This window comes from Miniopterus schreibersii (genome assembly GCF_964146895.1).
Source record: "Miniopterus schreibersii genome assembly, chromosome: 5".
NCBI lineage: Eukaryota > Metazoa > Chordata > Mammalia > Chiroptera > Miniopteridae > Miniopterus > Miniopterus schreibersii.
This window is the reverse complement of record NC_138106.1, coordinates 5,088,753-5,114,254: the sequence shown is the minus strand read 5'-3', so window position 1 is coordinate 5,114,254 and position 25,502 is coordinate 5,088,753. Positions and strand designations below refer to the sequence as shown.

The 25,502-nt window shown below is 57.4% G+C and overlaps 1 protein-coding gene across 1 annotated transcript; it reads right to left on the bottom strand.

Moving 5' to 3' along the window:
• Window positions 1-213: 213 nt before the first annotated feature.
• Window positions 214-25,502, bottom strand: RIPK4 (receptor interacting serine/threonine kinase 4). Its single transcript, XM_081137945.1, has 8 exons — window positions 25,288-25,502; window positions 16,233-16,524; window positions 11,250-11,398; window positions 9,356-9,405; window positions 6,856-7,014; window positions 5,893-5,996; window positions 4,214-4,475; window positions 214-2,649 (listed from the first exon to the last, which is right to left on the bottom strand). The coding sequence occupies exons 1-8, from the start codon at window positions 25,467-25,469 to the stop codon at window positions 1,490-1,492; spliced, it is 2,358 nt and encodes a 785-aa protein (XP_080994071.1). The 5' UTR covers window positions 25,470-25,502; the 3' UTR covers window positions 214-1,489.

The window sequence follows — 25,502 nt, the reverse complement described above, 5'->3', positions numbered from 1 at the left end:
CTGGTTCACGCACAGGTGGCAGGCCCGGTGAGGGGGCAGGAAGCCCGGGTCCCCCTTCCCCTCCCTTTGTCCCCGCCCGTCACTGGCTATCCAGTGCCCACGGACTGCCCTCTGGAAGGTCTTCTCCACACCACGCACGACTGCCTCATCCTCTGGTCGTCAGAAACCAGACTATTCGAGCTCGTTTATAAGAAAAAGCAGCCTCACCGACGTCAGAAAAGTAGAAGGGAACTTTATTTACATCGGACAGAGCGTTCGTCTTCCGCGTGCTCCACACAACAGCAGCACGCCGTAGCACGGTAAAAGCATGAGGCATATTAAAACATAGCCAGTTCTAAGCAGTCTGGACATTTCCTGTCATAGAAAAGAAGTATCCAGCCCACAGATTCACATTAACATACATGGTATATTAATATCAATCTCAGTGTCATACAACACAAGCATGTTTGCAAACAGGACCACCTCCTGCAGCAAATCCACTCGAACAACAGTACTGGGGGGCACCACATGGCACACACATGACAAAGAGGGCCAGACAACCCCACCTTTTATAGCCAAGAGCGTGCGGTGGTCTCCGAGGGCCGCCTTGGGGGGTCACACAGTTCGGAGGTTTGTAAAGCAGGTCAGAAAGCCACTCTGGGACCCCCAGACAGCAGCACTCTGCACACACGGCCACCTTACCAAGAAAGAGCTGGAAAGAAGCTGACGAGTTAGGTGGTCCATCTACCTAGGTAATACTGTTCTGAGTCCAAAACTGAGGTTACAAGTGAATTTTTAAACGACTCTTGTGTATTTGGCTCTAGAGTTTGAAACGCATTTTATGCAACGAGAAATGAATGGGAGCGATCAGGACTGCCAGGAGGCGCGCGGTCGCCGAGGGGACCGGCTGGGGACGCTCTGAGCACGTCAGAGGCCGCACGGTTACCGTGCTTTTAAAAGCCGGCCTCGCTCCGTCACACACCGCGCTCGCAGATAGACTGCTCGATGACAGGATCATTTTTGAAGAGCGTTAAGGCAACACTTGACGCTGTGTTCATCTAGCGACGACAAGCTGTCCACTGAAACATTCCGAGACCGACTGCCTCGCCGGCCGCTGCAAATGAAGACGGAAGACCCAGCGGCCTTGTCCCTGCGTCCTCAGGCCGGCGAGCTCCAGGGGCTCTACTCAGGACGGGTGGACTCGGCGGCACCCAGGACTGTCACCAAGGAATGGACCCCAGGAGCAGGCGCACCACGAAATGATTTCAACCCGTCGTTCCTCCGACATCGGGCGCACCGACGGGCGGATGGATCAGCACCTCCAACCACCTTCGTTTGGAGGGTAACCCGCCCACGCCGACGCCTGGCACCAATCGGGAGTCGCAGCCTCCTAATGGCCCGTTCAGTCCACGTGCCGCCAGGCCGCCAGCGCGGGGAGCGTCCTTCTGCCCCACTGCAGCACACGACGGGACGGGAACCCTGCACGGGGCACCGGTCTCAGGGCAGCAAGCTAGGTCTTGCTCCGCCGGAGCAGCGTGGCGGCGGGGCTGTGGCCGCCCTGGAACTTGAGGCTCTGCAGGTTGACGTGGGCCCCGTGCTTGAGCAGCGTCTCCACCGTCTTGGCGTGCCTGCCGCGGGCGGCCAGGTGCAGCGCGCTGAGGCCCTGCTCGTCGGACAGGTTGAGCACGTCGGCGCTGACCAGCTCCTCCACCACCTCCGAGTGCCCGCCGGCGGCCGCCAGGTGCAGGGCCGTCTGGTTCCGGGGCCCCCGGGCCAGCACGTCGGCCTTCTCCTCCAGCAGCAGCTTGACGGTCGCCAGGTGCCCGTTCCGGGCGGCCAGGTGCAGGGCGGTGCAGCCCTCGGAGGTGACCGCCTCCCTGCTGGCCCCGCGGTGCAGCAGCAGCCTGGCGGTGCTCGTGTGCCCCGTCTCTGCGGCGACGTGCAGGGGCGTCTGCTCGAGCAGGCTGCAGAGGCTGACGTCGGAGCGCAGGTCGATGAGGACGCGGGCCACGCGGTAGTGCCCTCGCTGCGCGGCCAGGTGCAGCGGCGTCCTCCCGTCCAGCGTCTGGGCGTTCACGCTCACCCCCGGCTGCTTGGCCAGCAGCTTGACGATGGGCAGGTGGCCCTGCCAGGCGGCGTAGTGCAGCGGCAGCCAGGCGTCCTTCCCCGGCAGGCCCACGTCCACGCCGCGGCGCAGCAGGATGCGCACGACGCTCTCCTGCCCGTGCTGGCAGGCCACGTGCAGGGGCGTGCGGCCCTCGCAGTCCGCCTCGTTGATGGCGGCGTTCCTCTCCAGCAGCAGCCGCGTGCTGCCCTCGTCCCCGTTCTGCGCCGCGAAATGCAGGGCCGTCCACTGGTCCTCGTCGGTGGCGTTGACGCTGATCTTGCGGGCCAGCAGGAGCTCCACGACGCCCCGCGCCCTCTTCTCCACGGCCACGTGCAGGGGCGTGGAGCCCTTCCTGTTGGTCAGGTTGGGGTTGGCGTTGTTGAGGAGGAGCCACTTGACGCACTCCTCCTGCCCCGCCTCCACGGCCAGGTGCAGCAGGCTGGCGCCGCCGTCCAGGGCCAGGTCGACGTCCTGCGGCTGCAGGATCTTCATCAGCCGGCTGGTGTCCCCGTTCACGATGGCATCCGCCAGCTTCCTCTTCTGGACGTCGGTCGTGCCGAGATCTACAGGAGGAGCAGGCGTGGGGGCGGGTGAGGCGGCCGCCGCGGGCTTCGCGAAGCTGGGCCGGTGTCCTGATGTGCCCCACTCCGCCCACGGCCTCCGGGTCGCCTTTTACCTGAAACTGCTTAAGCGCGTTGTCCCTGCGGTTTAAGTTTAGATCTAGTGGGCAGACCCTGGGCAGGTCAATGACCCCCACGGGCTCTTTTGTTGATTTGCAAAATAAACATCATTCTAGCCATGTTGTGGGGTGCTGATTAGACTAAGGATGTAAAACTCAGGCTCCTGCTGGCTGTCAGAAATGGCAGTGATGGCTAACGGGGGGGAGGAGGGAGGGAAGGAGGGAGGGGGAGGGAGAGAAGGAGGGAGGGGGAAGGGGGAGGCAGGGAGGGGGAGGAGGGGGGGAGGAGGGAGGGAGGGGGAGGGAGGGGGAGGGGGGAGGGGGGAGGGAGGGGGAGGGAGGGGGAGGGGGGAGGGGGGAGGGGGAGGGGGGAGGGGAGGGGGAGGGGGGAGGGAGGGGGGAGGGAGGAAAGGAGGGAGGGGGAAGGGGGAGGCAGGGAGGGGGAGGAGGGGGGAGGAGGGAGGGAGGGAAGGGGGGAGGAGGGAGGGAAGGAAGGAGGGAGGGAGGGGGAAGGAGGGGGGAGGGAGGGGGAGGGGGGAGGGGGAGGGGGAGGGAGGGGGGAGGGAGGGGGAGGGAGGGGGGAAGGAGGGGGGAAGGAGGGGGGAGGGAGGGGGGAGGGAGGGGGAGGGGGAGGGGGAGGGGAGGGGGAGGGGAGGGAGGGGGAGGGGGAGGGAGGGGGGAGGGAGGAAAGGAGGGAGGGGGAAGGGGGAGGCGGGGAGGGGGAGGAGGGGGGAGGAGGGAGGGAGGGAAGGGGGGAGGAGGGGAGGAGGGAGGGAGGGAAGGAGGGAGGGAGGGAAGGGGGAGGGGAGGGGGAGGGGAGGGGGAGGGAGGGGGGAGGGAGGAAAGGAGGGAGGGGGAAGGGGGAGGCGGGGAGGGGGAGGAGGGGGGAGGAGGGAGGGAGGGAAGGGGGGAGGAGGGGAGGAGGGAGGGAGGGAAGGAGGGAGGGAGGGAAGGGGGAGGGATGGGGAGGGGAGGGGGAGGGAGGGGGAGGGAAGGAGGGCACAGACCAGGCAGGAGACCCCAATCCCCCCGAGAGCTGGCAGCTCCCACCCCAGGGACACCCCTCCAGGCCAGCTGGCCTGCTCCCAGCCTAACCGCCAAAGGGGGCCTGTGTCTCTAGTCCCTACAATTATCCTCAAAGGCCTATCTCAGGAGGACCGTTCCTCACAATGAAGCGGTTCTACTCAGCACGAGAGTCCTACACGTTACGTGAAGTTATGACTCGCGTGAAACAAGACTCCCTCACAAGAAACACACTCGGTGAACCGACCACGCCACAGGCACCCAAAACCCCTTAGTGAAAGGGTAGGAGAAATGAAGAATCACTGTCGAGTCAAGAACCGGGCTGCCTCAAGCTTTTAGGCAGCTCGCGGACATCGCCACACCCTGCCCGCCGCCAGCCCCGTCATCACACTGGTCGTTTCCCAGGGCACAGGGCCTCAACTCACCGCCCGTGGAAGGCTCCCGCTCGAAGGACAGGGACAAGGACCCTCTGGAGGAAAAGGCAGAATCGACCGAGGACACCCCCGACAGCCGCTTGCCGCTGTCGGCCGACGGGAGTTTGGATTCGGAGGAGCTGCGGCTGAGCTCGTCGGGGCCCTCGAGCGCCTGGGAGATGCCCGAGTCCAGCTGGGACAGCAGCTCCGACAGGCTGTAGTCCTCATGGAAGGCGGGGGCCGAGGCGCGCTTGAGCGGCGTGGACACGGGCGCCTGCGAGGATGAGCACAGGAGGCGCATGAGGCCGCGGGCGCCGCACCGTCGGGGAAGGTGGAGAGAGGGAGGGGAGCCCGCGGTCCTCGGTTCGTCACGCAGGGAATTTAGCTCCTGCTATGCGACGCATGGCACCAGGGAGCCCAATGACACTGCACTGGCCCACCGGGCGGGAAGACCGTGTAAGGGAACCCTGACTTGATAAAAAACGGCAAGTCCAGCGCCAGGCTGCCCTGATGCCCTGCGCAGTGTACGGACCCAGCGTTACTCGGACAAGGGGCAGATCGTGAACAGGCTGCAGGTGACACCGAGCGCTGGGCCGTGTCCGCCAGAGCAGGTCGGCGCTGGTCAGAAACAAAGAAGAGGGCTGGGGCTGGGGCTACTGGGACTAGGGCTCCCCCAGCTCTCCCCGCATCGCCTACCACCTGCAGCCTCTCCTGTGAGCTGTGTGTGGACAGGGCTTGGGGCTGTGTGTGGACAGGGCAGGGGCGGGGCCAGCTGCAGGGACAGCACTGTGACCCACCCTTAGCCTCCCCAACAGTGACGAAGGCAGACTTCTGGTGAGTGATCGGAGTCTGAGGGCAACTGAGGACTCCTCCCGTGTCGTGCCCATGTGACCCCAAATCTTCCCATCTGGGGAACTGCTAATCTGCTCTGATTGAGTGGTTTGGGGCACGGAGTCACACCCACTAGTTGGCTGCCTTTCTTTTCCTTATCGGGGGCCTGGCTGCCTCGCCGGGGCACCTTTGCTCCCCAGCCTCACGCACAGGCTGTTCAGATGGGGGAAACACACACCACAAATGGTCACTTATGTCCCAGCCTTACACCAGTGACCCGGGGCGAGTTGCTCAATCCCAGATAACACATTACAAGGTTAGTTACCAGGCTTTACAAGTCTTATTCTCGTTCAGGTATTTAGTGAGTCCTGGCATTGGGAGTTTCTTATCACAACTTACACTACCCACGTGACATTCACTGAACAAATCGTTTATGAGAAGATCCCCAAGCCAGGGCTGCAAAGACAGGCAGACCCCAGAGCCCAGGCCCCCCAATCCCACCCCCAGCCAACAGGGCCTGGCAGGGGCGGTTCAAAGAGCATCTACCTGGCAGCTTTTGCTTTTTAATGTCACACATGGGCCCGCACTGCTCATTCATAACCAGACAGGTGGTGGGGACAGGGCACAGTTGGGAAGGAAATTAATCTGGGGCCACTGTGACTGCCATGGGACCTGCCCTCCTGTCACTGGGCACAGGACTCCCGTGACCAACTGGTACCAGGTGGGGCTCTGAGGGCAGGCCGAGCCGCAGGACAAGGAACGAGGGGCCCAGGCTGGCAGGGGACTGTGCAGAAGAGAGGCCTTGGGTCAGAAAACTCAACCCCAATGCAGCACAAAGGCCGCTTTGGGGGTCCCCCTACCTCAGTCTTAGGCTCCGGAGGGTCTTTTACATCTAGGTCCGGAGTTGTCTCTTTCACCTCATCGTCGGGTTTATCACACAGGTCCTCAGTCTCAGACGTGATTTCTTTTGGGGAGAAAACAAAAAGGGGCATGTCCCTTGGAAAGTGACCTCCACATACACCCCACACAAACATGCCACCGAGAGCAGGGATGAAAGAGGTGACCCCCGAAGCATCTCTGACTCAAGGACTCAGTTGGCACTGTGGTTTCCCATGCTGCTGGCCCCGGCTGAGCTCACAGGCCACCCCCATCCCCGGGCCCTCTGCATGGGCCACACACCAGCCTCCTGTCAGCAGCCCTTTGCAGGTCTCACCAGACTCAAGTAGGAGTCAAGGTGCTCCAGGTTTCCAAAGAAGCCTTCGAGAGGGGGAAGGAGGGAGACAGTGCAAGACCCGCCAGCACCTGGAATGTGGGCCCCCCACATTCATGTGTCCCCTGTGTTTTAAATGCAATGGTCAGTTTCAATCCCATCAGGAATGTTCCCTAAGCAAATGACACATCCGATCCATGGGGACAAGACCCTGAGAAAAAGGTAAAGAAAGCCTCAGGCTGGTGGTCACACCAGTCCCTAAAAGGTCCATCGCTGTATGTGAACCTGACACACCAAGTACAGCCTTCTCTGGGCAGCAAGCCCCTCCTTGGGCTGCAGCGGGGGCGGGGGTGGGGGTGGGGGTGGAGGTGGGAGTGCGGGGTGGACGGCTAGAGCTGACCAACACCTTGCAGCCGCCCATCCTGGCCCTGCAAGCTGAGGGCCATGGGCAGGTGCCCAGGCCAAGCTAGTTCTGCGGGGCTTGCCCGGGGCACCGTCTCTGTTCGGCCTTCCCCTCGGGCTCCCTGACCCGTCCCAGTCATCTACTCTCTCCTGGGACACCAGCAGAGCAGATCAGTCGAGCAGCAGCACTCAGGAGCACTCCGTCGCTCACCTTGGAAGGTAGGCCGCTCGCGGGGGTTCCCGTGCCAGCATCTCTGCATGAGGCGCAGGAGGTTGCTGCAGGCACGCGGCCTGGCTCTGCAGACGGGCGGCAGCTCCGGGCGGTGGCCCTTCACCACCTTCACCATGATGTGCAGGATGTTTCTCTCATCTGCAAGGGAAAGGCACGCGAGTCAGGGCGGCTGGCAGCCAGGCCGGCCCCCTGTCTCCGGAGGAAACACAGCTGCGGGGCAGTGCCCAGGGACATGTCCGGGGCCTCACGCTGTGGCCTGGAGACCACTGGATTCCTTCTGAAAGCACAGAGCTTTCGTTCACCAGTGTTCTCAGGGCACGTCCCTTCTCCACCTTCCAGGTTTTGAAACGACCTAGCGGCTCCCAGATGGAATCCTTGTGTTGTACCACAGGGAAAATCTTTCTGGGCAGCCAACTCAAAGGAAAACCGAGTTCAAAGGAGAGAAGTATCAGACGAGACATGTTCCGAAGCGGCCATGCCTGCCAAAGGGAGGCACCACGTACACATCCCGGAGTCACACTGCCCAGCCCCCAGGGGCACCCAAGTCTCCCTGCAATGACGCACAGTCCTCCTGAATTCCCCTGGCTGGTCTCCGCAGTGCTCGGGTCTGGGGTGTGCAAACAGGGGTCTTTTTCCTCAAAATTGGTAACGTGGGGCCCCACCTGTCCTCCTTTCCAACCTCCTTCAGAAACACACCTGGGCTCATGATCATAGCGTCATCATTGTCATCTTAGTCACAGACTGAGGGGCCCCGGGGTCCTCGGTGGCCCAGACTCCTTTCTCTGCTCGGCCTAAACCACAGTGTCCATCAAACTGGACTCCGAGTGTCTTGTTCCCAACAGACCACCCCCCCTCCAGTTCCCAGCACGCCCACAGGAGCTCGGGAGAGTGGGCAGATCAGCAGGTGTGGAAAATTGGCCCGAAATCCCCGATGGCTGCCAGGATCCTGCTCTGATGTTTTGTTCCACTTTCCCGTTAAATCTTGTGCAATAACTATCTCAGGTATTTATACATTATTTCCATGAAACCTCAGACTTCCAAAAACCCAACAGGGGTTTCTGACTACAACAAAAGTAAACTAAACACCCGGAGGATGCTCTGCTCCCACACAGATGGAAAAAGTCCACGAGACGCCTTCCGCCCCTGCACCTTGGACTCCCCTATCTACCCAGCCACGGAGCATGTGGGCCTCGGCTCTCTCTACGGTAATATCATGTACCTGGCCTTGGGCGTTGCGTCCACCAGATAACTTCATGCCAGACAAACATGCTGCCACACACAAATAATCCAGACCATAAACCTCCGGGGGGGGAGTTAGGGAGGCCTGGTGACGGGTGGAAGGACAAGATGGACATGACCCTACAATGAATGGCCTCCTCTGTGTCTTGACCAGCAAAGGCTCCACGACCTGGGGCTACATGCTGAATGTGACCTGCATTTTTAGGTATTCTTGGTCAGGCCACAATCTTGTGAGCGGCCCAGATTTGCCTATAGAGGAAAAGAAGTGGCTCCACGCTCCTGTGGGCATGCTGGGAACTGTAGGGTGGGAGGTCTGTTGGGAATAAGACACTCAGAGTCCAGTTTGATGGACAGTGTGGTTTAGGCCGAGCAGAGAAAGGAGTCTGGGCCACCGAGGATCCCTGGGGCCCCTCTCCAATAAGGCAAAAAAGTACCTGACTTTTACAGGGCACTAAGACTCCAAGGGCAGAAACCAGAACAGCGGTTGGCTGAAAGGGGCAAGAGGTACTGCGGCTCTGGGGTGGGTGTTGGTGACTCGGGTCACCCAACTGTGTCAAAATCCACTCAACGATTCTGGCATTGGGTGCCCATGGATGCACTTGACACGACCAAACTGTGCACTTAAAAGTGGTCAAGATGGTCAATTTCGTGTTACGTGTATTTTATCACCATGAAAAATTAGAAGAAAAAAAGGAACTAGCTGGAAATAACTACAACAGGCAAATTCAGGGAGACAGCGAATTAGCAGGAGGTGAGGGTTGGGGCGGGGGGTGGGGAGTGACTGACTAATGGGCACAGGGTTTCCTTTCGGGGGGCTGAGAATGTTCCGGAACTAGATCGTGGTGGTGACTGTCCAACAATGTGAATGTACTAAATGCCACTGAACTGTACACCTTAAATGGGTGAAATGATTGATTTTAGCCTTGTGTATTATATCACACACACAAAGAATTAGCTGGCATCTAAACACCTCACTGACCAGAGCCCTTCAGATCTATGTCTTTTCCTCGACATGAGTCACACCTCAAGAGCACTGTCTGCCCACAGGACCACCTGCGATGAGGTGGCTGTGGGTCTCTGTGCCAACCTGGTGGGCAGGACAAAGCGACCCACCCCCACAGGACGGCCCCCACCATGGGAGTGTGGGCCGTGGGCATTGTAAAGCACAAAAAGAAGCCCGGATCGTGTCCCCCACTGTTCCAAGAGACAGAGGCACCCCCCCAAACATAAGTCCACTCACCTGCAAATGGCTTCTTCTGCGTCAGCACGCCCCAGATCACGATGGCGAAGCTGGAGGGGAATCGGCAGGTTAGTGTCCGCGAGCCGGGCCCCCAACAGAGCGAACGCTCTCACAGAAAGCAATGCACTTGGAGAAAGCCCCTCCGGTCTTCCAAAAGGAGAGGGGACACCGAGGCGCTTCTCAGGAGGGTTTTTGTTTGTTTGTTTTGTTTTTTTGAGGGTTTTTTTTTTCTAAACAGGCACATACGCTGCCTGGGGAACACATCCCATTGATGGCTCAGGTGTTAAACAATGGACAAAACCCTGCCAACTAAGCTGGAAATCCCAACACCGAGGGGGAACCCTGAAAGGAGTGCCACTGTCAGCTCGTGGGCAGAAGGGCCTGTGGGCTGAATTCACCACCACCTTCCTGCAAACACTGGGCATCCCATGCCGACTGCAGCCCTGGGCCTGGCGGGTGACTTGCCCACTGGGAGTCCACCAGAGGGCCGGAGAAAGTGCACGGAAAGCATTCTGGCACCCAGCTGAGCCTCCCTGAGTCTTTTTTGGTTGCTGGGAATTATATACAGGGTGTGGCAAAAGTAGGGTTACATTTGTGAATACTCAAAAGTTTATTCTTGTATTACCATTTATTAATTATTGTATTATTTTCTATACAGATATCTGTAAACCTATTTTTTCCCCACCCTATACAAATAATATATAAAATTACTCTGGATATACTAAAAAATACTTCCATCTGATAAATTAAAAAAAACAAAACAAAACAGGAGCCCCACCCTGCACTGAGTTGACAGTGGCTGTTTACAGAGACCCAAGAAGTCTCTACTGAATATTAACTGAAATCTACGAGTTCAAACATTCAAACTCTCCACTCTAAAGAAAATAATCTTAATCTCTCAAACTCTACAAGCCGTGACTAGCACCCCAAGTGCAGCTCACCAGCAGCCCACAGCTCCGAGCCCTGCTCAGCACAGGCACAGTGGTTACTGTCAAACCAGTCTGCCGGGACTCAGGGAGCAGCAGTGACAAAGGCAGAAAGCTCCTGCGCTCTGGGGCACAGGGTCACAGTCACCGTGCGTAAGACCAGAACCACAATGAGGGGCTTAAGTGCAGGCCTGCACCCTCCCTCCCTCTTTTCTTCTCCAAGAAGTCTTTGTCATCAAGATCTTTACAATTTGGAAAGGGAAGGCCCAATGGCTTGGGACTGTCCTCTAGGGCAGCGATTCTCAACCGGTGAGCCACAAGAATGTTCAAAATATGCAACACTTGACCATTTAGTCAGGAGCACTGACCTCTTTTCCCTTAGATTGTCAAATAAAAAAATGACAACAGCCCGGCCGGGCGTGGCTCAGCGGTTGAGCGTCGACCTGGGATCCAGGCGATCGGGGTTCGATTCCCGGTCAGGGCACATGCCCGGGTTGCGGGCTCGATCAATGACTCTCTCATCATTGTTGTTTCTATCTGTCTCTCCCTCTCCTTTCCTCTCTCTGAAATCAATAAAGATGTATTTAAAAAAAAAAAAAAAAAAAAGACAACAGCCAACCCAACAGCCATCTGGTGTGAGTGAATCAAAACTATATTTTTTGGTGTGCTGCAGAATTTCACAATGTGTGCCATGAGATGAGAAAGGTCGAAAATCGCTGCTCGAGTGCATAAATCCCACCGACATCCGGTATACCTAAGGGAGCCCGTATGCCTGGGGCAGCCTGTATACCTGGGCAGCCTGGACCCACTGGCTAAAAGCTCCAAACCCTTTCATTTGGAATCAACCTCATATTTGATGGCAGCAAGGAGCCTCTGGGAAAACTGCTCTGCAGAGCATGAAGAATTAGGGTTCAGAGCCCCGCTGGGCCTGGCACACAGGGGCCTAGGAGATATACACCTGCACACACCTGTACACGTCGTGCTTGGTGTCAAAGAGCCGGCTCTTCTCTCGGATGCGCTCTGGAGGGAGGTAGGCAATGGTGCCGAAAAGGCCGTCCATGCTGAGGTCGTGGGAGTGGGACAGCCCGTTGCACTTGGCCAGCCCAAAGTCGGAGATCTGTAAGAGAGCAGACGGGGCGGGGGGGCGCTCAGCGAGCTTCGCAGCGCGGTGCTGAGCACGCACTGGGGCTGCCACCCCGAGGCCCGGTCAACCCCCTCCCTGCAACATCTGACGGTGCGGGCCCTGACACCCCTGTAAGGGCACATTCAGGAGTCACCGAGGCCATGGCCTGTGCTCGCCCACCTGCCCCAGGGTGCGTGAGCACAGTGGCTTAGAAAGAACCAGGGCTACAGCCATAGAGCTTGACGGATGGAGACGGTGAAGCTTTGAGGAAGGAATTCACTGGGGGCGAGAAGCCAGAAGGACCATCCCCCGCCTCGGCTGGCGGCACGTCTGTGGTCCACGGGCCACATCGGCAAAAGGGGAAAAGGCAACGCTTCGAGTTCCAGGGTTTTCAGATGACACGTGAGAGCGAGGCTGGCTGGCCTGGCGCTAAGGCAATCAATCCAGTTATGCAACCGTGCCAGCTGGGCAGGCGGGCAAGTGGCAGCACATCCTTTAAAGGGAGCTGCACCTTCAGAAGCCCTTCGGAACGAGCAAAACACACCACGCAGCCACAGTGCTGCCAGAAACGTCCTGTGGCCAGCAGACGCTTGCTGGTTCCTCTGCCACACACACGGCACCCAGTGAAGGGCTGGTCCACACCTCCCGTCCCTGTCCCCATCCCCAGGGCCTGCCGACCTGGGGGCACACCTGGGCCCCAGCCACCCAGGCCCCACACCTCCACCGCCTGGTCTCCTTCAGGCAAAGGTGTCCTCACAGCTCACAGACACACACAATGGGGGAAATGAAGCCACACAGACTCACGGGGGTCCCAGCTCATCCCGGGTGGGGGACGAGATCAGGGGCACTGGCATCAAGGGCCTCAGAATCCATGCGGAAACAGCCCCTTTACATTCTCTGAGGCTCGTGGATTCCAGTCAACTCCAGGCTCCTCCTCAAACAAAGCTATGGAGAGACAGGACCTGGGGCTGAGCCAGGGCTTCATTCTGGGCTCACTGTGCCAGCTCACAGGTGAGCCAATGGCCTGGCATCACCATCACCACTGAAGAAGTTCTGGCTGGTGACTGGACCTTTCAGGGGACCTCTGACCACATCTACGGGAGGTGATGGGAAGAAAGCCTTCAAGACTAGACCCGGTCCTCCGTTTCTGTGGCCAGGCCATGTCAGGTCAGGTGTGGGTCCACAAAGAAAGCCAGCTTGGGCATTTCTGGGCCCCTAGCAGCTAGCTATATGCTCCCTAGCCTTCAAGAAACTCCCCACTCTGGAAAGGAAAGTGCCAGCCTGCAGAATGAACCCATCACCAGACCCTGCAGATCCGAAAAGCAGCTCATGGGCAGCCTTTTCCTTCCATTTCTGCCATTTTCAGACACAGGCAGCCGCTTCAAAATGTACTTGGTGAAAGAAAATTAGCATAAATTCTATGTAAAAAGCTCTGACATCAAAATGCAAACTCAGAAATCAGAATTCTCTGATGGCCACCGACCCTGACCTTCCCTCCACCTGCAGATTTCTCCTCCTGCCCTTTCCCCTCTGCCGATTCCTCGACAGTGGGACATGGGGCCACCCTGTGAACAGCAAACACCCACCCAGCTGGACCAGACCAAGGAAGGGCATGGTCAGGGCCGTGCTGCCTCAGAGAGAAAGGCCACTGTAGACCAAGGAGACCAGGACCCTCAGACTCTCCCGGCATCTAGTCCTATCTGGGCAAACTGGGCCAGAAGTGAGTCTGAGATTTTAAAGTAAGTTATTTCATCTTCAGCTTGAAAAGGGTCTACTACCAATACATTAAAATGAGCATTTTAATATTATTCAGTATATTTACTATTACTATCAAGTATTAATTTAATATTGTCTTTAATACACTTTGTTAAGTAGGAGGCTGCTGTGAAATTCCCTGTCCGGGTCTTCCTGTCTGTGGACAGAAGGTTGTCTTGAGGGCCCAAGGGAAGGGGGCAGGCTGACACCTTATTTTATTCCAAGTCTAGAATAAAGGTTTATTGCTTCAAATAACCGCCACCTGAAAAGTGCCCAACCGGCCGATCAATCAATGACTTAGAACCTCAGACAAGGCCCACTGCCCCACCCCATAAACAATTTCTGAGAATGAAAGACATGCATTATGTAAAAGTACATCTTCTGTTTGTTTGGGGCTGTGTGAGGTGACTAACTCGCCTGATTAAGCGGGAGTCACAGAAAAGCTGCCCGGGGTGCCCTGGGCCTGGAAGCAGCAGCGTCACCTCGCTTCCTGCCATGGAGGCCGGTCCACGCAGGGTCTACCCCGCTCCCTGCTCAGCCATCCTGGGATCCTCACTGAGGCCCCGCTCGGCTCTCTAAGGGATCTTTACCCATCTGTTAAACTGGCTCACACATGGCACCAGGTGCTTACAAGGTGGGAGAGGGAAGTTCACACGGAGGCCCCTCCAGGCCAGTGCAGAAATGACCTACAGGAAAGCCAGGCCGCGGTGTCGGACAGTCAGAGGGCAGCACTCGGCTCCTTACTGAGCAAGGATTACCCAGAAGGAGACCCTCCCCAGATAAATGTCAACATCCCAGACGTGGAAAGATGACTATTTACTGGCCACAAAAATACCAACACCAACACCAGCCCTCACCGAGCACTTCCATGGGCCAGGCATTTTATTGTCATTGACCCCTCATGACAACAGAGAGGCGTTACCCTCACCCGCCAGGTGACAACGCCGGGGGAGGAGGGCTGTGCTCCTAAGGAGGACACTCAGAAGGAAGATGTCACTGTAGACCTCTAGGGATGCCCACATGCCCCCCCCATTCCACATGCCCTGTTAGGAGAGTGGAAAGGGAAGGGGTTGACATAAAAGCCCAGCCAGCCAATTAGGGTGACTCTGGAGACACCTCAAAGGCACCTGGCTGCAGACACACCTGTCCGAGCACCTGGTGCCCATCCACCAGCAGTCTAAGAAAAGCGGGTTCCCAGCAGCCTTCGATTACGACAGCACTCAACAATCCTTAACGCCAGGCGGGGAAAGGCCTTCCCTACCCTCCACCCTACTCCAACTGCTCCTCCTGCTCCCCCCACCCCAAAGCCCAGGACTTCCTGAGTTTTCTTGGGCTGATTCCTCCACGTAAAGGCTCTTCTGCCTGCACCCCACTCCTGACAGCAGGAAAGCCTGATGCTCTGTGGAGACCCAGTCCCACCTAGTAACACCCCCACCCCAAGCTGGGTGACTCTGGCCCAGGATTTAACCCCTTGAGCCTCAGCCCAGCAGGAGCTGGAGGCCATTGTCCACTTGGTGCCCCACTTTGACGACTGAGGCAGCTCCTGCAGGCAGGGCCCCTGGCACACGGCAGGGACCTGTCACTACCTTCCTTTCCCTGTATATCAGGCGTGGGGAACCTTTTTTCTGCCAAGAGCCATTTGGATATTTATATCATTAGTAGGCCATACAAAATTATCAACTTAAAAATTAGCCTGCTGTATTGGGTCAAACATTTAATTGAATTTATTGAATTTCGAGTCCCACCTGCGGATGCCTTGGCAGGGTCAGGCCAAATGATTTCCTGGGCTGCACATTCCCCACCCCTGCTGTATATAGTCAAGTTTCTGAGCGGAGGTTTCACTCTGCACTGGCCCAGTCGTGCAGACTCCACGGGACCGCACACTCTAGTGAGAACTGTCACGTCCATGGTGGGCAGACAGTGCCACCGACCACAAGGAGACGGGACAGGACACCACTTCCATCCTCAGCTAACATCTTGCTACTGAGCGACACCTACTTAAGGGACGACTTGTAATTACTGTGCAAAGTGAAAACAGCAATTCCCCAGGGCCTCAGGCTGGCTCAGGCAGGAGAGGTGCCCGCTGCGAAGACTGGGCACAGGGAGCAGCCGTGTGCGGGCCACCCAGTGCCACTGACCTGTCACCAGTGAGAAAACCGAGGCCCAGAGGGAGCCAGGGTCAGGGTGGACTGAAGTAGGGTTCCTCCTCCTCTGGCCAACAGGGAGGGGTCCTGCGAGTGCAGCGGAACAGGCAAGAGCCAGAGCACACAGGTGAGTCCCTTCCCCTGTCCCCAAAGTGAGCCAGCAGGGACTCAGGCCATGGCTCGTGGATTGGATCCTTCTCACTCAAGCACAGGACCAAGGGAAAGGGCCTCCGAGCACGTGAGCATCACCACATGGGGAACACCACGGCGTGTGCCCCCGACGGCGTGGGCCACAGAAAGCCCAGCGCCCAAGGCCTGCCGGAGAGGTGTTCGCAGACACACAAATGCGACAGCGTTCCTGTCAATTCCAGGTGGCGGCGCCTGGTGCTTAGTTCCCTTATTCTTCATACTTTTCTGTTTTATAAACTGATCAGAAACGGAATTGGAAAGAGCAGCCCTCACAGGCCTCAAGTCACTGGAACAGAATGAGCCCCATCAGAGCCCCCTGCACGACTGCAGCCTCCATCCCGGGGCAGCCCACGTCCCCACCTCCCCAGCCTGCAGCCACCGAGGGGGACAGCCCGAAACCACGGTCTCCACGGTCTCCCACAGAGACGGCCGACCCCCGCCTGAGCTCTCACCCAGTCTCCTAGGACACCCACTACGACCAGGACGCGCAAATCCACAATCTTTCCCCAGGGTGCGCAGAATTTAGCACCAGGTTGCAGATGTGGGAGCGTGACCCATGTTCAGAGTCCATTTTCCAGCCGCACGTTTTGGTGTTCACACCAACCATGACAAGACAGGGGACTCCAGACACGGTCGTGCTGAGAGGCCTCCCTGCTCAAGCTCCTTTCCAAGAGAACCGCACCTTCCGCCCTCGCACCCGCAGCCCCGGGCCCTTCGGGCGGCCCGCTCGGAGGCCCCACCTTGACGTGGTAGTGGGCGTCCAGCAGGATGTTGGCGGGCTTGAGGTCCAGGTGCAGCAGCGGCGGGGACATGCAGTGCAGGAAGTTCATGCCCACGGCCGTCTCGTGCACGATGCGGAAGCGCAGGTCCCACGGCAGCGGCTCGGAGGCCAGCAGCTTCTCCAGGGAGCCCGTCTCCATGAACTCCATGACCAGGCCGACGGGGTCTCGGCAAATGCCGTACACGGGCAGGATGTAGCGGAACTTGGCCATCTCCATCTTCTTGGCCTCTTCCAAAAGCTCCATGCGCTCCCTGAAAAAGGTCACGGACACGAGGAACACGCATCAGTCACCTGGCCACTGACACAAAGCGCCGCAGCCAAGAGACAGGCAGGTCTACGGAGCTGAGAAAACTACTAAAACAAACACGCGTGTGTACAGGTGCCCGTGCATGTGTGCGCACACGCGTGGAGCTCACTTTAATGTCGCGTAAATTCTGGGCTGTCCAAAGCCTTCAGTCCCACAGCTATTCAAACACATCTAATTATGTGAAAATCCGCAGGCAGCACGGAGCCAATACGCGCGCGGGCCTGAGTGAGAAGGCGGATGCTGAGAATCCCTTCTGCTGGGGGAGGCAAGAGTTTAGGTTCTGCCAAAAGTTGTAACAAATTATCCATATTAAGAACCGAATTCTCCTCTGTTAAGGTCAACACTTTAGCTGCCCAGTTATTCCTGATTCCAACCCCACGCTTAAATTAATGGCGCATTCGCCTAACGCAGGGACTGCAGAATGCTGGCCCAGAACCACTTTTTATAAACCATAGTTTTTAGTAACATATACATAACATGCTATGTATCGTTTCAACCATGTGCACAATTCAAAGGCATTACAGACAGTAACAACTGTACAACTATCATCGCTATCTACACACAGAACTTTTTCATTACCCCAGAGGAACTCTGTACCCATTCAGCAACACTTCCTTCCTGCCTCTATGAGTCCACTACTAGGGACCTCACAGAAGTGGACTCATACAGTATTTGTCTCAGTACCTGGCCTGCTTCACTAATCATATTGCTTTAACTGAGGACCATCGGTGCTGTGGCACGTACCAAAACTCCACTCTTCACAGCTACATAATATTCCATCCCAGGACCACACCACGTCGTGTTTGTCGACTCACCTGTTGATGGACACGTGGGTTGTTTCCGCCTTTTGTCTACTGTGACTAATGCCGCCAGGAATGTCTGGTGTGCAAGTCTCTGTTTGAGTGCCTGCTTTCATTTTGGATATACATCTAAGAGTGAATTGTTGGGTCATGTGATAGTTCTATGTTTAGCCTTTTGAGAATCTGCCAAACCACTGTCCACAGCCTGCCTTTCTTTTGTAAAGAAACTCTGACTGGAAGACAGTCTCACCATTCATGTCCACACAGCCTGTGGCTGCATTCGCACTCAAGGCAGAGATAAGTAGTTGCAACATAGACCCTACGGCCTACACAGCCTGAAATACTTACTCTCTAGCCCTTCAAGAAAGTGTGCAACCCCTGGTCTAGGGTCACTTCCTAGGGAAGCCCGTGGCTTTACAGACTAGATCCCAGTGCCTTGGTCAGTGTCACATTTTAGGTCAAAGTCTCAGAATGCATTCAGGAAAAAAGGCTGAATCCTATGAGGACAGGGCTTGACCATGTGCGATATAGGTTGGCGGTTCCCAGGGCACAGAACAAAGCACCCGGGAAGCTGGCTGAAATGCAGGTTCCCAGGCCCTGCTCCTGGAGAATGGGTTCTGGGTGAGTGCTGAGAAGCCTGCTTTCCCATAAGCTCCTAAGGAAAAAGCCCAGAACCACAAGCCCTGACACGCCACATGGAGTTGTGAACTGAGCAGCTTGGCGCCTGCCGAGGGACACACAGGCGGCAGGCTAGGGCGGCCTCAAGGACCCCCCAGAATGCAGACTCCAGTGCAAGCAGCCCTGCCCATAACCCAAAACAGGCTGATTCCCACCACAGGGTCCTCTGGAGCTTGGCTGCACCTGCCCGCGCACCTGCGGCCGCGGCCCCTCCCCAGACTCCTATGGAGCCCTGCCGGAGACCCAACACCGTGCCAGCCAAACGAGCTCGTTTCTTACTGATGTGCATCCCTGAGCCCACAACTCGCTCCCAGGCAGCCCTGACAGTTATGAAAAGACTGCCCAGGGAGGAGGCGGCCGGCAAGGCGGGGCCGGGATTACACTGTTTACCGAAGGCCGCAGCACCCAAGCTCAGCCTGCACTCAGCTGTCGCGAGGGACACTCCCACCAGGCCCCAGGGGCTCGCCAGGAGCTCAGCCTCTGCCCACCGCCTGTCCAGCCCGCCGGGAGACGAGCCCCACACGAGCACACGTGAGCGCACACCCAGGGGCTGCATGGTAGGGGGTCCGGGAAAGGACTCCTATGTACAGACCACTGATCCTCACCTAGGGGCGACTTCGTCCCCAGGGGATATTGGGCACTGTCTGGAAACATCTGGTTGTCACAAATGGGGGCTGCCGCTGGCACACAGTGAGTGGAGGCCAGGGATGCAGCTAGACACCCTACAATGTACAGGATGGTCCCCAAGGCACAAATGCCAATAGCGCCAAGTCTGAGAATGCCTGGTACTGACCAAGTCTGCATTTTCCGCCAAATTTAAAATAAACCACTCGTCTAGAATCACCCACTTCAACACTCCCACATCTACTTGAGTTTTAATCCATACCTAATTAAAGTTCACTTACCGACAATTACTGAGCACTCTCTACACAGAGTGTCCCAGAGAAACGTATACACGCACTTTGAATAATTATAAAGGCAGTGTTTGTTAAAACACATTTCATTTTCATTTAACAGCTATCAGCTGCTACAGTGTGTACACATTTGGGGGCGGACACCCTATATATCAGAATTGATGATAAAGAGAAACCTCCCACGCCTCCACCAGGCTCGCCTTCCAGGGGAGAGGACGGAAAACCACCAGATCAAGGAGTGTAGTTGAAAGCCTGAGTACTGTGAAGGGGGGTACAGGGACCCAGGGGAGACTGCCCGAGGGGACCCTCACCAGCGTGGGGAAAGGCAGCAAGGGCTCAGGAGCAGCTCACAGAGGCCGAGACCTGCACGGGAGCCCCGGGCTGGGAAGAATCCCGGACTCGGTGCCTGACTGGATGTGGGGGAGAGAGGCGGCAAGGGCCACCCTATCTCCTGGGGGTTCCCCATTATGGAGTAGGGTCGGGTGGAGTGGTCAAGAGTTTGGTTTTTAACAGGCTCAGGAGCAAAGAATCCCGCTGGCCTTAGAAACAAGTGAAACGTGGATCATGAGGGAATCACGGCATCGCTACAGGACAGAACTGAGCTCAGCTGACTTGCTTTCTTGGCCAATTAATGGAAAGGAAGAGGCCCCGCCCGCCTGTGGGGTCCCTGGGCAGGGCTGAGGGCTGCTCCCCCCCTCCAGCGGGACTTCTGAAGGTTCCCTGCCTGGCCCAGGCTGGCCAACCTCTCAGTGAAGCCTCAGCACTGAGCCAGGCTTGGGGAAGAAGCAGACACCGACCCCCAACCCTGTGCGATGAACATCTGAAAGAGTTTAGGGCTGGTGCAGAGGTCAAGCAGGAAGGTCATTTAAAGCGAAGCAGGGACACTTAAGAAGGAGAGAGAAAATGACACCCCTGGGCCAGCTCCTTTCTTCTCCCAGGGCGGCCTGGTTTGTTATCTACACAATACTAGCACCACCACCACTAACAACACTCTCAGCTGGGCGGCTGGGGCTCAGCACCAGCTGCCACTCCTTTGCCTCGGCTGTTGAGAATCAGTATGTGACCTGCCTGCCCCTATTTACCGGGTGTGCCCTTCCTGGGGCACTGCGCCCACAGGTGCCGGCACTTGTCCTGCTGCAGGATAGGAGACCCACTTTCAGCGTGGGCTTTTGGGGTCTCCCAGGCTGGCCACGAAGAGGACGGTTTCCACTTTAAGCTCCACGCCAAACCTTCTCCGCAGGCTGAATGAATATCTTATGAAGAAAAGCCCTGACCACTCTGCAAATAAAGTTTTCTTCCATTTGCCCAAAGGGCTTGAAACAAAAACTCAGGTGACTTCTGCTCACTGAGTTCATTAGCACAGCTCTCCTCCTCTCCCACCTGGAGCTCAGCCGGTTCGCTGCTCTCGCCCAGCCCCGGGCCCTTCCACCAAAGTGAGACCCCATTTACTTTATTTTCAATAAAATGAAAAGAGCCACTGCCCCCAGTTTGTTCCAGAAAGCTGATCAGAGCTAGAACATTCTAAGAGGGCCGGTACTCTCTTTGGAATCAATGAACAAATGACACAGGACACTTCGTCAAGGAAAACCAGCTCTCCTGGAAAATAAGTCATTGTTTCCAGGCACAGATCGCCTTCTTCATGGCAGCTCTGTAAGAAACACCTGACCTGCTGTAGCCACAGGTCCCTGGGGTGAGGAAGGGGGTCCCCGGACCACCCAGCAGCAGGTTCAAGGGGACTCAGAGGCCACCACCTTGCATAGGCCTGGGAGTGGGGTTGGCCAGGGCCCCCTAAAGAGTTGGCACAAAAAACAGTCCATCCTGTTTATATTTCAGTAACTACCAAACCCAAACCCAAAGGACCCCCATACTCTCAGCCATTCTTCAGTTGCTCCTGGGGTACCCTGCTGGGGACACAGCCCCTCACCCCTGCTGGGAAGCCCCAAGGGCCACCACCAGCTTAGGGAAGCTACAGCCCTTCCCGGATCGGATGTCTAGGCTGCATTTGCAATTCAATAAGCCTGAACCGGGCCCTCTCCGGGGCCACTGGAAAAGACAGAAAAGTGACCCTTGAACGGAAAGAAACGGCCAATTGTTTTCTGTCCGTGGCAATTATTTTTTTAAAACACTTTTCCTCAAAGCAGTGTTTCTGGTTCATGTTGACATCACAAAAGGAATTGTAGCTCTATTACTATGACTAGTATTATTATTATTTACTATTATTATTTTAGGACCCAGAGAAATTTTCAAAGCAGTCCCAGAGCCCCAGTGCTGGGCAGGGGGGCAAGGGGTGCCTCAACCTTCATGGCGCCAAGCCTTGGTCACGGTCACACCATCACCAAATCCCATTTGTCACTGTTGGGAGTCAAGTTCCGCGCCACCCGAATCTACTGACATCCGTCTTAATTAGAACACCCTAAAAACTGCGGGGCTAAACGCGTAGCTGCAATTAGGCACAATTCAGTAGGGCTGGCTTCACACTTCTCTTCCTCAATCATTTCAAAACATCTCCTCCTTCGCCGTTTGGGGAAGCATTACAACTTCCATTTCCCAGCAGGAATGGAGAGAGGGCCCCACTCCCAGGACCGCCCCCCAGGACCCCTCACCTTGGTCCTGGATGGAAAATCTCTGGGTAGTCACAGGACCACGTTGAGCCTCAATTCGTTTGAGATCCTTTCTCAACAGCACTTATATTAACTATTTTTCTCATTCAGGGCCGGTGGAAGCATACCCCCGCCCCACCAATCCCGAGGAGGGCACTGGGGTGGGGAGAAAAAGCAGTAATATCAGGGGGCTCATGTCCAAGACACTGGCTGGAGAAGCCCCCGGCGCGGCTCAGTCAGGAACTCCTAAGACCAAAAAGGCTTCCACGGCTCCCTCCCTTCCTGGAAGCATTTACTCTGGAAAAGGGGACAGGCGGCCCTGGGCCCTACGCAGGCGGGGCACTGGCAGACGCTCTGGGAAGAGGGGCCGGGGTGGGGTGAAAGGTGCTTCAGTAGCAAAGGCCTCCTCAGAGGGGGAGACCTGGAAGCACGCTTGGGAAAAGGCAGCAGGAAAACGGTGTAATCATTCCTTCGCTGATGCTCCCAGCCTGGCCTTCTCGCCTCGCACCAACCCAATTACGTTCCCAGGGAGCCTGCCAGGGTTCCCACACTGCTATTTTTAAAACTGACAAGAAATGGGCTTGTCGGATTGTCAGCCCTGTACTTACAGACCCGGGGGTTGCTCAGGCTCGTCCCGACGAGCTGGTGCCCATGGAGCATTAGCTGCTGGGCCAGTGCCCAGCCAGGCGCTCAGTTACTCAGGGCTTCCTCTTAGCCTGAGGGCTGGGGTTGGAGGAGGGGGGCCCCTGGAGTCACCAGTTCTGGCCTAATGGTAACACCCCTATCCCCAGACTCCACCCAGGGCCCCAGGCCCCCTAAAGACGTCAGCCATACGGAGCAAGACTAGATCAAAGGTGAGCAAACTGAGGGGGCCAGAGGGGGGGTCTGGGGCCGGGCAGCCCTCACCTTCCCGTAACGAAGTTCAGGCCCACAGGGCCTAGGGCAGCCTGCTGCTCTGAGGAGCCCACTGCGGCTGGGGATCAGCCCTGCTGCGGCCAAGGGCGTGGCAGGGCCAGGAGACCCCAGCCTGCCCGGCGGCACAAGCAGTCAATGAAAATCACCCTGGCCCACACCTGTCCCTGTGGTGGGTCCCAATGCTACAAGCGGAGGGGACAAAAGTGACTCCAACGGCCCTGGGAAAGAAAAGGCCCAGTGTTGGGTAAGGTCATCAAGAAGGCCAGGGTCCATGCCTGACTCCAGTAAGGGCCCCTACACAAACCGTTCCGACTTGGTGGGCAGGTGCAGAAAACGACTTGTCTTGAGGTCACCCACGACAAGCTATACGTTCCCTTGTTTATCAAGCCTGTCCCTTCCCCATCTGGAGTGACTGCCTTTTCCTCCGGTCTCTCCCTGCCCTCCCTGTTTGGGGGCCTGTTTCAGATTACAGCTGGGAAGCTCCTGAGGGGGCTGCAACCTAGCACCCAGGCTCCCATGGCAGGGGGTAGAGGTGCTGCCCTTCAAACAGGCGAGTAAAGACTTAGCCCCGAGGGGTACAAGGCTGGGGGGGGGCTGCACCCAGGAACCCCAGAAAATCCTATTTCCCACTCCAGGGAACGGCTTGCAAAACAGTGGGGTGGGATGGGAGGCAGCTCATCAAAAGAGCAATGACGCCAACTTGCCAATCATAACGAAAACAATTTCAAGGTCGAGCTGCAACCCTGCAACACTGCACTGGCAGCCAGTGCCTCCCGCACTGCAGGGCGAGAGACACACGTCCTATGAGCAGCTCAAGCTAAAGCCAGTCAACTTAGCCAGAGGCGCTTCCTTGGCCAAGAGCAGGGGTTTCACCATCTTCTCAACTGGAGAACTCAGCCTCTGCTGCAAAGGCAGAGCATCAGCCTGCTGGGCAGAGTGCAGGAGCTGAATGGCTTCCTGTTGGGTGATGCTGACCTCGACCTAGCCACCCCGTGTGCATGTCACCACCTGCCTGGTTAGGGCAGGGCAGGAAAGGCTTCCAGTTAAAGGACAAAACACTTTTCAACCAGGCTATGCAAGATCCTAAGTGACCTGCCTCAAGTGGAGAAACCCTACCTCCAGCTGGGCCACCCAAGAAACAAGGGCCAGTAGCTAGCTGGAAATAAAAGATTCTAGGATGCGGGCTGACTCATCGGCCTGGGGACGGGATTGTTTACTTTGCTCTTCCAATACAAGAAACGGATGGGAAAGCCTTCTCTGATGAGTACCACGCTTCCACGACCAGAAGACGCCATCAGACAAATGTCCCCAAGAGCGTAAAAACACCCCAAGGGACAGGGTCTTGCCTTTGGGGATCTAACCACCGGCTGGTATTCAAAGTGGTTTGCATTTCATCAAAATAACCGCAGCGCCCCTCCCGGCCTGAGCAGTTCCCAGGACCTGGGGCGCAGTGAGGGGAAAAGAGCTTGCACACAGCCCCACAAGTCCCTCACCTTTCACTTAGATATTTTATGACACTTGTCACCACTCTACTGAAGCCACCAATCTACCGTATTATCCCCTAGGCCAGGATGTAAACACAAAGTCTGCGAGTGCGCCGGGCCCCACCTCTCCAGGCTCATTCCTTACTACCTGCTGTGGAAGCACACACGGCAGTCTCTCTATGTCCCTTAGTCCTGGGGACACAGTCACCTCCGACATCACCACCGCTCTAAGGTGAAAAGAGGCCCCATCACTGGATAAGCAGAGGGTTAGATGCCAGGTCTCTGAGCCAGCAAAGGCTGGACAGGGGCGGGGGTGGGGGGGGTTTCCAAAAGGAGCTGCTTTTCTGAGTGTGCAAGGATCCGGGGCTCCCTGTATAAGGGGGATCTCCATACACAATACAGACACAACCTCCACAGACAAGGCAAACTTCACCCGACGGTAAGTAATTTACTTAAATCAACTCATCTGAAGCGTGCATATAAATTATTAAAATGCAAACGCACACGGTGAAAAACAAAAGAGCTGCTTCTTAAGACCCTCCTCCCACCCCCACGCCCACTGCTACGCAGCCCATCGAACGTAACTGCACCCACGGAACGTAACTGCACCCTCCGAACGTAACTGCACCCTCCGAACGTAACTGCACCCTCCGAACGTACCTGGGGCGGCCGCTCGGCCAGGCCCAAGGGCCAACGCGCAAGTGCCCGGGCGCCGCGCAAGCCCGGCCCAGCCAAGCCGGTGCTTCCGACCGAAATAATTACCGTCTTACACCAATTTGTGCTACGACGTAAATTACTAAGTGAGTCAAACGGAGTCTAACTAACTCACAAAGCCCAGATCCCCACACGGCAATTTCGCTAAGCCGGGCGCAGACCGCAGCGCCCAGGTGGGTTCCGGGAGGGCCGGACGCGCTCCGAGGGGCGCGGGTCCCCGGGGCGCGGCGAGCTCGCGACCGTAGAATTCCGGGGCTTCGCGGGAAGCCAGGGAGCACCACTGGGACTTTACAGCGTCTCGGGCAAATGCGGCCCCAGAGGTCGCTCCCAGGAGCCGCAGCTCGGGGGCCCGGGCGTGCGTACTCAGTCCCGGAGCTCCCCAAACCTGCCCACTTCGGCCAGGCAAGCCGCGCGGACACTGCCGGGGGCTTTACGGCCTCGCTCGGCACTTGGTTTCCCCTCCGAGGCTGCTCCGTAGGCGACGCGAGTGGAGGGAGGAGGACCCAGAACCCAAGCGCCCCGACCTCGCCCTGCCCAGTCCCCCGTCCCCCGTCCCCCGTCCCCCGTCCCCGCGCCGCGGCGCCCCCGCCCGGGCTGCTGACCTGTCGTCGACGTGCAGGCTCGGGGAGCATTTGATGGCCAGCCAGGTCTTCCAGTGGACATGGCGCACCTTGTACACCTGCCCGAAGCCGCCCGAGCCCACCTTCTCCCAGCCCGCGAATTCGCCCGCGTCGAAGGTGCGCAGCAGCCCCAGGGCCCACGGGCTCTCGCCGTCGCCCTCCATCGCTCGCGTCTCGCCGCCACCCTGCGCCGCTCC

Excerpts from the sequence above, each read along its gene's own strand:
- RIPK4 (XM_081137945.1), bottom strand. The coding sequence starts at position 25,469 with ATGGAGGGCGACGGCGAGAGCCCGTGGGCCCTGGGGCTGCTGCGCACC. Across the intron at positions 7,015-9,355 it reads GCAGAAGAAGCCATTTGCAG|ATGAGAGAAACATCCTGCAC; the intron begins GTGAGTGGACTT and ends TTTCCCTTGCAG. Across the intron at positions 5,997-6,855 it reads CGAGCGGCCTACCTTCCAAG|AAATCACGTCTGAGACTGAG; the intron begins GTGAGCGACGGA and ends TCTCCCCAAAAG.